General features: G+C 40.3%; 1 protein-coding gene across 1 annotated transcript in view; it reads left to right on the plus strand.

Moving 5' to 3' along the window:
- The window catches only part of WDFY4 (WDFY family member 4), a 152,105-nt gene that overhangs the window by 48,065 nt on the left and 90,542 nt on the right, over positions 1–13,498 (plus strand). Inside the window, exons 21-31 of the mRNA XM_026110249.2 lie at positions 1,341–1,572; positions 3,587–3,738; positions 4,293–4,404; positions 4,520–4,710; positions 6,378–6,530; positions 7,504–7,577; positions 8,215–8,376; positions 10,181–10,272; positions 11,291–11,390; positions 12,173–12,378; positions 12,997–13,166. Of these exons, the coding sequence (XP_025966034.2) occupies positions 1,341–1,572; positions 3,587–3,738; positions 4,293–4,404; positions 4,520–4,710; positions 6,378–6,530; positions 7,504–7,577; positions 8,215–8,376; positions 10,181–10,272; positions 11,291–11,390; positions 12,173–12,378; positions 12,997–13,166 (1,644 nt within the window). The remainder of the gene's footprint in view (positions 1–1,340; positions 1,573–3,586; positions 3,739–4,292; positions 4,405–4,519; positions 4,711–6,377; positions 6,531–7,503; positions 7,578–8,214; positions 8,377–10,180; positions 10,273–11,290; positions 11,391–12,172; positions 12,379–12,996; positions 13,167–13,498) is intronic.

Below are 13,498 nucleotides of genomic sequence, written 5' to 3' on the forward strand. Positions count from 1 at the left end.
CACTGCTGAGGTCTCTGACATGATACAAGTCCTCCTCTTGACATGTACAGTGAAGGGAAGATTGTATAACAAATTAGAATTACACAAAGGTTGCTAACAGATATCAAAAGCTACTGTTGGCGGGGTGGAGAGGGAGTGGAAGAAGAATTATCATGTTGCATCAGGCATTATATTTATTCATTCCAGTCCTGCCTCCCAATACAGACCAGTCTCACCTTCTACGTCTCAGTAGTCGGAGGCAGGCAAATGCTAGGAATCTCTCATACTAACAGCAAGTTGTTAGAAGCTGGACTAAGCCCTGAAGTACAGTATAGTTTATCTCTTCCAAGAAAATCCTAACTACTTTCTATTAGACCTCTCCACATTTAATAAAATAGTAGACTCAAGTCAGGAGGCTGAGTCCTTACTTTGATACCAAAAATAAATGGTCCTATTTCCTAAACTATTGAACTTTCACTGGAGCCAACTGATGTACTTGGACAGGCTATATCATTCAAAAATTATTTCTTCTCTAGGTGCCTGTACAAGATGTGGTCTGTAACTTGGTTTCCTGTGTTGAAAGTCACAGTCTGGGTTATGAAGTTGTTAATAGGGGAAAAAAATTCTGGGGTCAAGGTAGGGTTTTTCTTTGCCAACAAAGATGATTTAGACTGTGTTCTTTAAACAAAAAAGTATGTTTGAACTTCTGAGAATGCTTACAGTTTTGATACTTTTGAAAGTCCCAATTTCTAAACAGCAGTTGATCATCATCATGTTATTTTGGTAGGGACCAAATGGGAACCAGCCCAAGAAACTCACTGTGGAGTTTTAAGCTACATTGTAGAATATACTTATGGCTGATATTAATTTATTGATCACCTAGGGGATCTACTATGCTAGGAGCTGCATAGGCATAAACCAATAAGCACATACCTCCAAAATCTTGTTATCTTGGTAAGTATAATGGAGTTGATGCCTAGAGCCTGCAAAGGCATCTGACTTCATGTCTTTGTATTGAAGCAGAGGATAAGGCAATGCACAATTTAGTAGGTTTCACTAGTGTTTGTCAAGATGTTGCCTTGGTTAAAGTTAAGCTTTTGAACATTGACAGATTACTGTCTTGTCAGCACCAGTTCTGAGGAAACTCCCTTAAAAAAGAGAGAAAAGCTGGGCAGTGTCTCCTCTTAGCTTTGATCTGTGAAAGAATGGGTTTTTCAGCTTTGAGCTTGGTCTGAAGCCCTGAGCACAGATAATTGCGAGGCTTCAATGAGAGAAGGAGGTAGGCAGTACCTTCCAGGTATGCGACCTTAAGACACCCCTAATACAGTGAGTCCTCTAAGTGAATTTTCGCTCTGTTGCAGATGCAGTACCTGCAGCCCTTACCAGGTAGCTGTATTTCCATGGAACCCTCTTCCTTTATCGACGTCTATGGGTACATAGCTACTCCTCGAGTTTGGAAACAGAAGTCCTCTTTGACCTGGCGCCTTGGCCCTACATACCTGTTTGAAGAAGCCATCTCTGTGGAAACCGTGGAGTTGATTAATAAACTTGGCCCACAGTACTGTAGCAATTTCCAAGCAGTACAGCTTCAAGGTATGTGTTAACTCTGATCTTCAGCACTGTTTTTTGCCAGGATGATGGGTTTTGTTGTTATAATCTGTTATTAATATTCCAGCTGTACCTAGAGATCTCCCTAGAAAGCTGGAACCCTGCTCTACTGGGTTTTGTACAGGTTTGTAGTAAGAGGTCCGGAAGATCTTGCAACACGCTGTAAATCGAGCAGACAAAGGAAGCAAGCAGCAGTTTTACCCTGATTTTTAGAGCTAGAGGATAAAGAAACGAGATAACACATCTTTAGGTGCAAGATGGCCGATTCTGTTGGCCAGATGTTAAGGAAGAAGCTTTGTAATGGATACATGCTACATTTATGGTTCTATAGAAAAACATGGCAGAAGAGGAAGCAACATCTTTAATTGCAAATGCTGCAGAGAAGGAGAAGAGAGGTAGGGGAATAAGTTACATTCCATATAATGAAGAGGATTTTTAACTAAAGTATACTGTTAGCTTCAATTATTAAACAGGCAGACAAAACATTTTAGTTATTGATTACTGTTTGTTCAACAAGTAGTGCATTCACCTCTGTGCTCAGGGCTGAAGTGAGATAGTTATCTCCTATATGAAAAGAGCAGAATATAATCTCATTTTTGGCGTTGCTGCAGCCTAAAGCAGAGTGAGAGGACTGGCTTCCTTCAGAATGCTGTCTGTCTAGACAGAAAATCTCTAAGTCAATCATCAGGGTATTTTCGAAAGAGAAATTGTATCAAAATACAGCCCCAAAATGAAAATAATACTGATTTTGAAGTGTTGAGTCTTCATGAAGTCTGGGGTACTTGTTCTCCTCTGTACACAGCTCTCCCTAGCTGGACTTTAGTACTTACCATGGATTGTGGCTCTTGGACTCCAGTGATGCACTGATGCAGGGAAATCACACGGCTTTATAAAAGACATGATCTGATCACTGTGAAAACACTTCAAATTCAAAATACATTTAAACAGGCAAAAGTCCACTCTGCATTTTCCCTCTTTTTCTCTCTGTCTTAGATATAGTGTGTTGGCTTTTTGTTTTTGAGTTTTTTTTTAACCTAACATCTCACTATTCCATCAAAACACTCAGAGAAACAAAAAAAGAGGGGGAAAAAAAAAGTTTCAGCACAACCCCCGAAATGTTATGGTTTGTTCCTTAAAATGGAATTATGGCCTTGTTGTGGAGAGCAGTTTGGATTGTTTCAGTTCTGTCTTGCCCCTTCTCACCAGTAGCTCATTACTTCTTGCTCAACAGCAGCAGCAGCTATGTAGAGCCTTAGCCATAAGTCAGTGTCCTGCTGGAAGGAAAATAGGTGGCATAGTCTCAGGGCATTTATTCTAGTAAATGCAGAAAATGTGCTAATCCTATTTGCCTTTAAGGGCTATGGCACCAGCATTAGTAAAACAGTTTCATAAATCAACAGTTTTCCCAGTCTATGAAATTGTCAAAAATAGGAGATTAAAAAAGGTACATATTGTTTTTCCTTATTTACCTTGCACTGCAAGCAGAAGCAGAAAGTTACTTAAAGAAAAGCATATGAAAATGTCATACAACCACCAAACTGCTGAACCTGGTACTTCTTGGAAGCTTCCTGTATGTTGCGAGTTGGCAGCTTGAACTTTGGCCTCTTTTTTTCTTTTTTCCTCCACCTGAGGAAAATGCTCAGTAACTTGGAAGGTCTCTAAAATGTTTTATCTGCCCAGACTGTTTGTTTATTTTGTGTGGACAAAGCAAGGTTTATTCTGGGCCCTTCCAAGCTTCATGAAATACTGGGAGAGGCTGTAGGATCTGTACAGAATGGTCACCAGAGGAGACAAACCCAGCATATCTCTTACTGGTGCTTATGCTGGCAAGCTGCTATGGACTGAGTTGCAAAGGGTGAAGCCTTTTTCTGATTCTAAGTCAAAATCAATCTCCCTTTTAAACTTTTGTTTCTTCCAGTAATTTTTCAGCTGCCCCTCTCCTATTTCACGTGCTGAACATGCAAATTTCCTTGGAGATTTATAGTCTCTCTTGTTTTAGGTGAGGACCAGTGCAGTGAGTTTAATCCTGTACAGCTGGTGGGAGAAGAGAGAATTTCTTTTGGGATCAATGCCACGTGCTCGTCTTTCACTACAGTCCAAGATGTAAAGAGCTGCTACAATGAAGTGGATGGCCGACTGATTGCCAAAGAGGTCATATGCTCCCCTCATTTGTCTTTAACACATTTCTTGTTGTTTCTTTTTGGTTTCCATGAGCAAAGTTAGTGACTTTGTTTTAACTTCCTACTTTCAGTGACTTTTTGGCTTCTCTCCAATTTCTTAACTACGTTATAAATATGGTTTTGTTGTAGTCTGATGAGGAATAGATTGGACGGTGTGAACACAATGTTAAGAGCCTTTCTTGAAACAGCAACAGAAGCCATAGTTTCCAGGCTTAAGGATGCTTCATTTCAGTCCGTTATCCCTTAACACCTATGCAATAGACCTTTCACATGCTATTCTAGCCTTCTTGCCAATACCAGACCTACTCTTGATGTGTCAAAAGAGGTGGGATTGTGGAATACTCCAGGTGGGTGAATGTTTGTCCCAACAATCAACTTTGAGGGGGAAAAAAAATGTTTTTCACATTCTTTGTCAAAGTTTAAAAGTATTTAAATAATCTTCAAAAAATTACCATCTTTGCTTATTATTTTCTGCCTTCCCAGTACTTCCACGGCTTTTCCTAGGATGTCTTTTATCTGTTTTAGATGGGGATTAATTCTCGAGACAGTTCAACTCCAGTTTTCCTGGCTAAGAATATCGCTGGACATCTCTCAGGTTTCTTGCGGACTATAGGATCAGTTGCTGTTGGCCAGTATGGTAAATGAGCTCTACTTGCCTGTTTTTGTTTTTTTTTAAGAGTTGGGCCTATCTCTGTCCAATAACAGATTTAGTCTGTGCAACTTCCTGGTTGAGTAACTCTGTAATTTCCTAGGAGTAAGAGTGTTCCAGTCCTCACCAGCAGCTAGTAGCCTGAACTTTATTGGAGGCCCTGCCATTCTCCTGGGTCTCATTGCTATGGCCCGTGATGACCACACCATGTATGCAGCTGTCAAAGTCCTGAACTCCATCCTGAACAGTAGCCCAATGAGTGAAAAATTGATGAGGCACATGGGTGGATACCAGGTAGATAATCTCTTCTTTGTTCAATCTGGATACAGTCTTTCTCTTGGAGAGTTTTATCCCAAAACCCGTTAATGGTAATGATCCAAGCATATCCTGGCTATCAGCCCTTATGATTGTAATTGTGTAAGTTATGGGATCTTTGGGATGGGTGTATGGGATAGCGTACTAAATTCTGTGCTTACAGTCTCTAGGAAGCTTTATAACAGTATATGTGCAAATGAGTAAAGTGAGGACAGGTGCCTGTTGGGCAGATGTGATCCAATAATGGAAGGTGTCATGCTGCCCATCTTAAGGCTACAGTTGATAACACTAGTGCAACAGATTTGTGAGTGACCTATCCTCCACCCTTTACCAACGCACTTCATCCTTCCCACAAGAAGCTACTACTTAGGCAAATGTTCTGCTTCTTCCCCTTGGCTTATCCAGCCTAAGATTCCTCCCTGCAGACCACCCAGTGTAGAGCTGACTAGGAACTAGTATGGCTCAGTCTCCACTGTTGTGTATTAGGAATTGTGCTGAGGTAAATAAGTACTGTCTGCATTTCAAGTTGTATATTGATTAGATCTGCCCTAAATTCATCTTTCAGACCTGAAAGCTGTATGGATTAAGAGTTCATTTGTCTCAGGGTTTTGAGAGAACCAGGGCAAGTTTTGTAGGTAATACTGGATGGATGAAGGCTGAAGTGTGAAGTTTCAGTTCAGTTTCATTGACTTTGTTTATGCTGCGTAGGCTAAGCAGTGTCTCATGGTACAGAGAAGACACTTCACCAGAGATGGTTTGAAATGACAGTATTGTGTTAAAATAAGGGCTTCGTAAATGATTGATTGTAAACTTTCTATTTTCCCAATTTGTGAATTGTTCATAAATTGATCCCGATTCCTATGAATATATTTATCATACTTAAGTATTGCTTGCCCAGCGACTTTTTTAGGGGAATGTCAGCCTTTAAATTGTTTTCAGGCTGTTCCTTTTGGCTCCATGCTCAATGGTGTTCTCTCAGTGTGACTGATCACCATGTTGCAATGAAGTGATTTTGCTCATTGTTCGGATGTCTGAACCTAGACAACTAACAAAAATGATTTTAGCATTAACATGTTTCTTGATACATATTTTCAAAAGAATGTCTGTTCTTCCCAACCTATTTAAAATGTAGTGGTTTTTTAAGTGTTTTTTTCGCTATACCAGAAATTGATTGAATTATCAAAAATAGACTCAGCTGAGGAATTAGGAATTGTCACAAAAATGTATCCTTTTCATTTAAAGAGGTCAACATTTAATTTTTTTTAACCAACACCATTTCCAAGCAACTAAGAATACATGTCCACAAAGAACAGTGTAGAAAACCTACCATGTTTATTTACAATTATATTTGTATGTTGTTTTTTGTAAATTCCATTCAGCATAGTATGACGTGTATTTAGCTCCCCTTCGATGCCACAAAGCTGTCAGATCCTTTCAAGAATTTGGTCTTTCACTTATCACTCAAAACTTTATGCCCAGAGTGAAATCTTCACTTGCTTCATGATACTTATGTATGATATATGCTACATATATGACTACTGCTGCCAGGTAAACTGTGCATCTGCCTTGGATTCAATAACAGATGGTGTTCTGTTTTAGTGCATGTAGATTTGTTCTTGGCATATACTTACTTAGTCTTTTTTCAGTTGCTGGCATATCTTTTGAAGAGGAAGACACAACTGTTAAACAACAGGATTTTACAGCTAGTATTCTCCCTAGTGGGCACAGCTGAACTTGGCTTCGAGTCTTCAGTTGTCAAGAATTATAGTGCGTTCCAGTATGTTCTCTGCAACTTTGAGGTAAGACTGATACCACTTTGTGGGTTCAGCTCTGTTAAAGATGATTTTATAGTATGAGATTTGGTTTGTTTGTAGCACCTCCTGGATCAGATGCTTGGGGTGGAGCAGTGTGCGATGATGGCTCTCCTGGAGAGGTGGTGGCTCCTTCTGTGGCTGGAGGAGTAGAAGTGCCATAGTTCCCTGCCGTGCCCTGCTGCAGTTTCTGGGGTGTTCCCACAGAGTTCCCAAGTGCCTGCTCCTCGGGGCTAGTTCAGGATTAGCAGCTCCTCATGCTGGCGGAAGACTGTCCAGTGCTTGGTTGGGAATAACTTGCCTTGGTGGGATACAGTCTGTGGCTCTGAACTCCTCCTTTTCTTCCTTAACTTTTATATCCCTGCCTTTCACAGCAGTGAGATCAGGCATTGTCCCCCTCCCCTTTCTTGTTTCTCCATCCAGGTGATATTTATATGACACAAGATGGTTGGAAGTTATTGGGTCTGGGTCTGAAATAAAGTCTTCCTGACTTGGGGATATTTGAGTTTTCTTCAAATGTGGTCTGGGTTAGCTCTATATGTGCTATATGTTAATCTGTACAGACTATATATGTCAGTCTATACTGACTTCCATCTTTCCTACAAATGTGAATTATGCACTCTGGAAGTGGATATACTTCTTACTTGCCCTTTCCTTTTCCCTTCTTTCCCTGCCTCCAATAATCTATCTGCTGTTCTGTTGTGTTCCTCCTGTCTGAACTGGAGAAACAGTTAATGCAAAACTAAAAACATTATTTGTAGTTTTCTTTACAGTGCACTGTTGTAGCATAATGTAATCCATGCACATTTACACAATAAAGTTACCTAGTGTTCTGCACAAATGACAGTGACAATTCATGATTTTACTGTCCCCAAACTACTTGTTACTGTTTTTTTGTCATATGTTACAGTCCCCTCAGCTCAACAGAACAGTAAATTCCCTTCTTTCCTTTGTCTTTCAGCTTTGGATGACAGCACCAGAAAATCTTGACCTTGCTCTTTTTTCACATCTTGTGGAGATCCTGCAGTCCTCCAGGTACATAGCTGGCTTCTAAATCAGAAGCATGTGGAACAAGCTTATTGAATGAAAGGCTATGTCATGACCTGGGTTACGTGGAACCAGTGATGTACAATGAAAGTTAAAATGTGTGCTGGAAAGAAAAAATCTGAATCTTTCAATTGAGCATGAAACTTTAAAAATTGCAGGATTTTTTTAGAACAGTATACTTTCTTAACCAGTTCTACTACAGTTAAATGTATCTGAAGAGACACAGGCACAATGGCTGAGTAGAGCAGATAACTTCCTTTGGTACCAAAAAGCTCTATGCAGAGTCCTCTGATGTCCCTTGCTGAGTTTTACAAGAATAGCATTTATTACCACCAACTCACTGCTTAAAAAGTCAGTAATCTTGTTTTCTTTGAACTCACTGAAATGCAGCAGTTCCTGGGGGAGAGGGCAGATGCCAGATTGGGGTGGGGAACACAAAAAGAAGTCTTCAGATCTCCATCACTGACACACATTCAATTTGTCTGATAGTGTTTGATCAGTTGCCAAGGCAACATCAGAAGCCAAAGGTGCAAAGTGCCAGTGCAACCTGAGAATCTTTTTAGCTGAAACCTTCCAAATTTGGTTCAAAAGTAAAAGCTTTTATAGGCCCTGTGCTTTTATGCAGAGATGGATGTCAGAATGCTGAAGTTGCCTACCACGTGCAAATGGTGCCGAAGCTCATTTTCCTCTTCAATGACGCTGAAATCAGTAACTCCAGGATCACTGTGGTCTGCACTATTCTTTCTCATCTGTTGCAAGGTTACTTTAACACGCGGGATGTTCTCAGGTAACCTCCAAGCCTGCAGCATTTTCTCAGTTTGCAGATGAGTTATTCTCCTGCCCATGCTGGAGGGAGATCAAGCAGAACTTTCTTTTCCTCATCTTTGATAGGAGGCCACATCTCTGGCAACTCCAAGGTCCCCACTGACAAAAGACTTTGTCATGCCTGCCACATAAAATTCAATCCACCCTTGTATTTATGTATGAGGATCCCCATGGGTCAGATGGTGACCATTACAGTGGTGGCACAAATAGTCTCACTGATATGACTGGGTCTACTCAAAGTCTGGACTTAATAATCACGATCACTAAAGCCTGCCCTTAAAGTATTGTAGCCCCTGAAATATTGCAACCTGGCTCCAGGGAACTACATACCTAATCCCATTGCCTTCAGTTATATCTCAGTAACTGTATCTTCTTATTCTTGAATCTCAGTGAGTGAACATGTGCTAAGTGGGATCTCACAAAGTGGAGAGTTTAAATCCTTATTTGCTCTCCACAGAATGTAAACACTACTCTGTTTTGTAATCCCACCCTAGCTGCATCAGCTTGTAGCCTGTAGACTGAGTGAGGTCCACACAATGTTGTCTGTAGCTATCTAACTCTAGAGAAATGCAGATGACAAGTTTCACTTTTCAAAGCTCTGTGTTTGTCCAAAGAAAATGTAAAAACAGAGTTGCATGCTGGAAGCTTTCGTCTCTGTAGTCATCCCTTTGCTCTACTGAAGGTATGAGCACATCAGGAAGTTACTGTGGGATAAGCTGACATGAGCACTTACTGCTCTCCAGCTCCTGTGTGGAATTACCTGCATGCATGTTCCTATCCTGAAGCATGCGAGTTAACCAGTTAGCCTATTCCTTTTTTTTTTTTTTTAACAGAGGTGTAAGTAACCTGGATTTATTATACCAAATTTGCCATGTGGGAAGGAGTGTGCCTAAGCATCTTTTTGTTTGTTTTTTAAACCAGGTGACTTGTTACTCCATGGTAATTTGTTCAGTTGTTGTCAAAGATGAGGAAGTTGAAACTTTTTGGATATTTTATTCATTGGTATTTGCCTATTTAGAGCAAACCATGCACTTAGTGTTAAGCAGTGCATGTGGATAATGACAGTCCCTATCTTTCCAGCTCCAGGAGAGCAGGCTCTCAGCAGCACTGAGAGGTGCTGCGGTTTCTGCTGGTCCCAAACTTTTGGCACATCTGTTGGAAATTGCAGTATGTGGATCACTCCTGCAAAACAATGATACTCTATCCTGTAAGAAATGCCCTTTTTGTGAGCAGGAGGTCATGCAGGTGTAGTAGGTCACATTAATCCATGAATTCTTAGAACCAGGTAATGTGTTAAAGAAGAATAAAGGTGAAAAGAGATTGCCAGTCCTCCTTCCTGCATAGCTACAGAGGTTTCTCTGTTGTCCCCTGTGTGCCTAGAAACCAAGTGTTGATCGCAGTGATGTCTGAATGCTGCAAGGAGTTCAGAATGCCCCCCACCATATAAACAGGGGGCTTAATCCAGTATTGCCAGCCCTGTGGTTCAGTATATGTAGACAGACCTTTAAAAAACAGAGAAGTTAAAATAAAAATGAGAAATACTTTTCCATCATAGAACAAATATTACCTGCGCATGTAGATGGATATCCTTTTTATTTGCTTCCTACTTTATGAACTTTTGTATTCCTATTTCAAGGCTGTTTCTGCAGCCATTAGTTTCAAGCAGACATTGTTAATGAGTGCTGAGATTTGCATGTAATCTCAAAGTAACTAACTGAATAGCTTTTATTCTACTGGCCAAAATTGGTCCCCTCTTTCTCTGGAAGGATTGGATTGTTCCTTGTTTATACTTTGAAACCCTCTTCTGTGGATGAAAATCTGATTTGCCTGGATGGTGTGGCTGAGATGTCTGATGAAGGTGAGGAGCTACCTTTGGCACGTGGGTCCTGATGGGTGGCTAAGTGCTTTTCCTCTTCCCCAGGCTGCGGTGAGCCCTACATGCACCATAATGCTGCTTCCTTCAGTGGAAGGAAGAGACCTGCTTCAAGTGACTTAGTTTGGCAAGGGACAGGCTGCATTGAGGTGACCTGAAATTGTGGGGAAAAACTTGTATTGCCACAAAGCCCTAACATGAAGGATAGTGAAGTGATCCAGGTATATCCAGGAAGGCCTGGCTTACAGCAGGATCCTCCTTCTGCTAAGGAGGTTGTTACTGTGTTGTCCTCTTTCTCTCTACTACTTTGACTGCTTTGTCCAGAGCATACACAGTTTTGGATTTCATGGACTTCCACTGAGATGAAGGGCCATGAAGTTGAAATTGCCCCACAAACAATGTCCTGGGCTGTTATGAGGAATAAATTTTTGCTTGGCATCCTGGGACAGGATTTGATATGAACATGTTGCTGTTGTCTAGTTGTAGTGAGTAATTATGTGGAAGTCTGTACCTTTTAAAATAACTACCCATTTATGTCTACTATGTGTGTGGCATCTTGCAGTCAGCTGGCTCTTTCATTGTCTGTGATCTTTCAGTTGAGATGATTGCAAATCTAAAATAAGTACTGTATTAAGGAGACAATGGTGACTTTAGTTCTTAGCTATAGAAATCATAGCTAGAAAACACATCTCTCATTGCCTGCTTATATTTCTCTTGCTAGTTAACCTGAGTGTGTTTCCTATGGATTGTTCTTCAACATTTAGTCCAAATGAGTTCTAAATATCTCTGAAGACAGGACTTTGAAAAATGTAAGCACTGATCATTTCTGATTTTAGCAGAAATTTCCATGTCCAAAATCTGATGTCCGCATCTTTTTACTCTGCAAAAGACTGATACAAGTACTTCCGTTGGGCTAATCTGGTGCAAACAAGGTTGTTCATAAAAGCATTGGAACATGCGTTTTGTCTCTTCATTACTCTTCATTACCTTCTGATACTTGTAGCCTTAAGCCAAACACCTGGAAAGACAATCTGTCTTCGAAACCAGTTGCTGAAGATGCTGTTAGATGTAATGCGTTCAGACAAACTTCATCTGTCCTCTGAGTAAGTAGAAACAGTTTAGGAAGGCATGCATAAGTGTCTGTGTCTTCTAGATTCTCTTTTTACTAGTGTTTGACCAGGACTAAACATGCTGAGAATATTTGAATGTCAACAAAGTGATATATAACAGCAGATTCGATTTAGAGTGACTTTCTTTCAGTGATTTATCTGAGACTGGCAGTGATCTACATTTTGAAAAAGGATTAATGTTTTCATAAAAGTCCTTAAAGGAGGAAATTGGAGATACTGCTGTTAATTCTACGTTGCAAGGGGAGAAATAACAATTGTCTTGGAACTCAATTCAGTCTAATGTGGGATTATTTAAGTTCCAGTATATTAATCATAAACGTATAGTTATCGTATAGTTCTATGTTGTATAGTTGAAAGGCAGAGTTCATATTGCTGACTGCCTTAACTGTGTGTTTCCACTTGTTAAATTATACTGGACTTCTAAATTTAAACCAAAATTATAAATTTCTTAGGTTGAAAGATCTAGTCTATAATGTAGTTTGTCAGTTACTGATACACGCTCTCAGAAGGAACTTAATTCATGTCAATGAGCATTTGACCTGGCGGTAATATAAGGTTGGACTTAGTGGGAACAGACTGGCTTGAACAGTGTGCATGAATATATCAGTCTCCATAATTCTGTGTTGTGGTAAAATTTTAACTGGGATTTTTCCACAGCGACCTGAGCTCCCAATTTGTTTAGCAGTAATTCTGAATAAAATCGCCTGTCTTTTGTTGTGTCTCCTTTCATATGCTTTCGCTTCTGTTTGTCCCAGGGTGCAAGAAGAAACATTCTTGGTGCTGGGGCCGGACTGGTTTCTGCTATTCACACAGAGCTACCTGCACTCTACCACAGTTGTGCTAGGAATCAAGCTACTTCTGTGCTTCCTCCACAATCGTTCTCTGCTGAAAAAATTCAAGGAGGGGATAGTGGCTGGACGCTGGCTGGAAAACAACTCTGCAGGGTTGGGTATTCTAATGGGTATGTGTTGATGTAATGTTCCCAAAACCCTCTCTTGCAAGGAAAGTGTTATGAAAATGACACTGACATCGTAAAAAGTCTTGATCCAACTCCTATCATCTCTCATAGGAGAATTTGTACTGATCTCAGTAGACCAAGAATCAGCTTTGTTTTCTAGGGCAAGTTTGCCCTAGTACTTCAGCTTTCCTGTGCTGTAGTTGGCATATCAGATTGGCAGTCACAGGGAGAAAGGCCTTTTTGTCTTGCAGAAAATCAAGCTTGCTGATAAGTCTGCAAGGTGTTCAGATGTCAGCTTCTGCCTTGAACCTTCTGTTTCTTTAAGATTTGTTCAGCATCCTTTTTGCTAATTACAGCTGTGGGTACGGAAGAGGGAAGAGAAGGGAGGAGGAATCGAGGGAGAATCTCTTGTAAGGGATAATGGGAAAAACTGTTACCTGATAGTTTGAAGAGGAACCATGAGAACCATTGATATTGCAGCCTAGCACTATATGCAGGAGCCTGGGACACACAAAAATGGGTATCAGAGTAGGTCAGTAATCCTCTGATATGGTACTCATTCATAGAGACGTCTTCAGAACATTTTCCTTTTTCCTTTTTTTCTCCTCTCTTTCTTTAAAGATAATTTAAAACCTCAGACTCCAGTGCCTGATAACAGCTCCTTCTTGATTTTTGGATTTTCTGTGTTGCAAACATGTCTGACTGATCACGTCCACATCCCTGAGATCTACTTACTGGTGGCTGGGCTCTTTCTGGCAACTCCACAGTGTGAGCCACCTGAAACAGCCAAGGTAAGGCCTTGGGGGGGAGAAAAAAAAAAAAAAAAAAAAAAAAAGGTGGACAAGCAAGAAACTTCCATTGCTTTACTCCTTTGATAGGTTTCTCAGGCAAATTAACCCTAATTGGGTTGGTTTTTCTTCTTGATAGTTAAAATTAGTCATCCACACTTTAAAGATGAAGTAAGTTAATTTTGTCTTAAGGAAATTTGCATTCTGAACAAACTTGTTCACACAGGGATTAAATGATATTTAACTAATGCACTTTAGAAGGTAGTTCAGATTAGCTTTCCTGTCTGTTCTTATGTAGTCAAGGCTCATTAAAATCTCAGAATTAGTGAATTTGG

Source organism: Dromaius novaehollandiae, chromosome 6 (genome assembly GCF_036370855.1).
Source record: "Dromaius novaehollandiae isolate bDroNov1 chromosome 6, bDroNov1.hap1, whole genome shotgun sequence".
NCBI lineage: Eukaryota > Metazoa > Chordata > Aves > Casuariiformes > Dromaiidae > Dromaius > Dromaius novaehollandiae.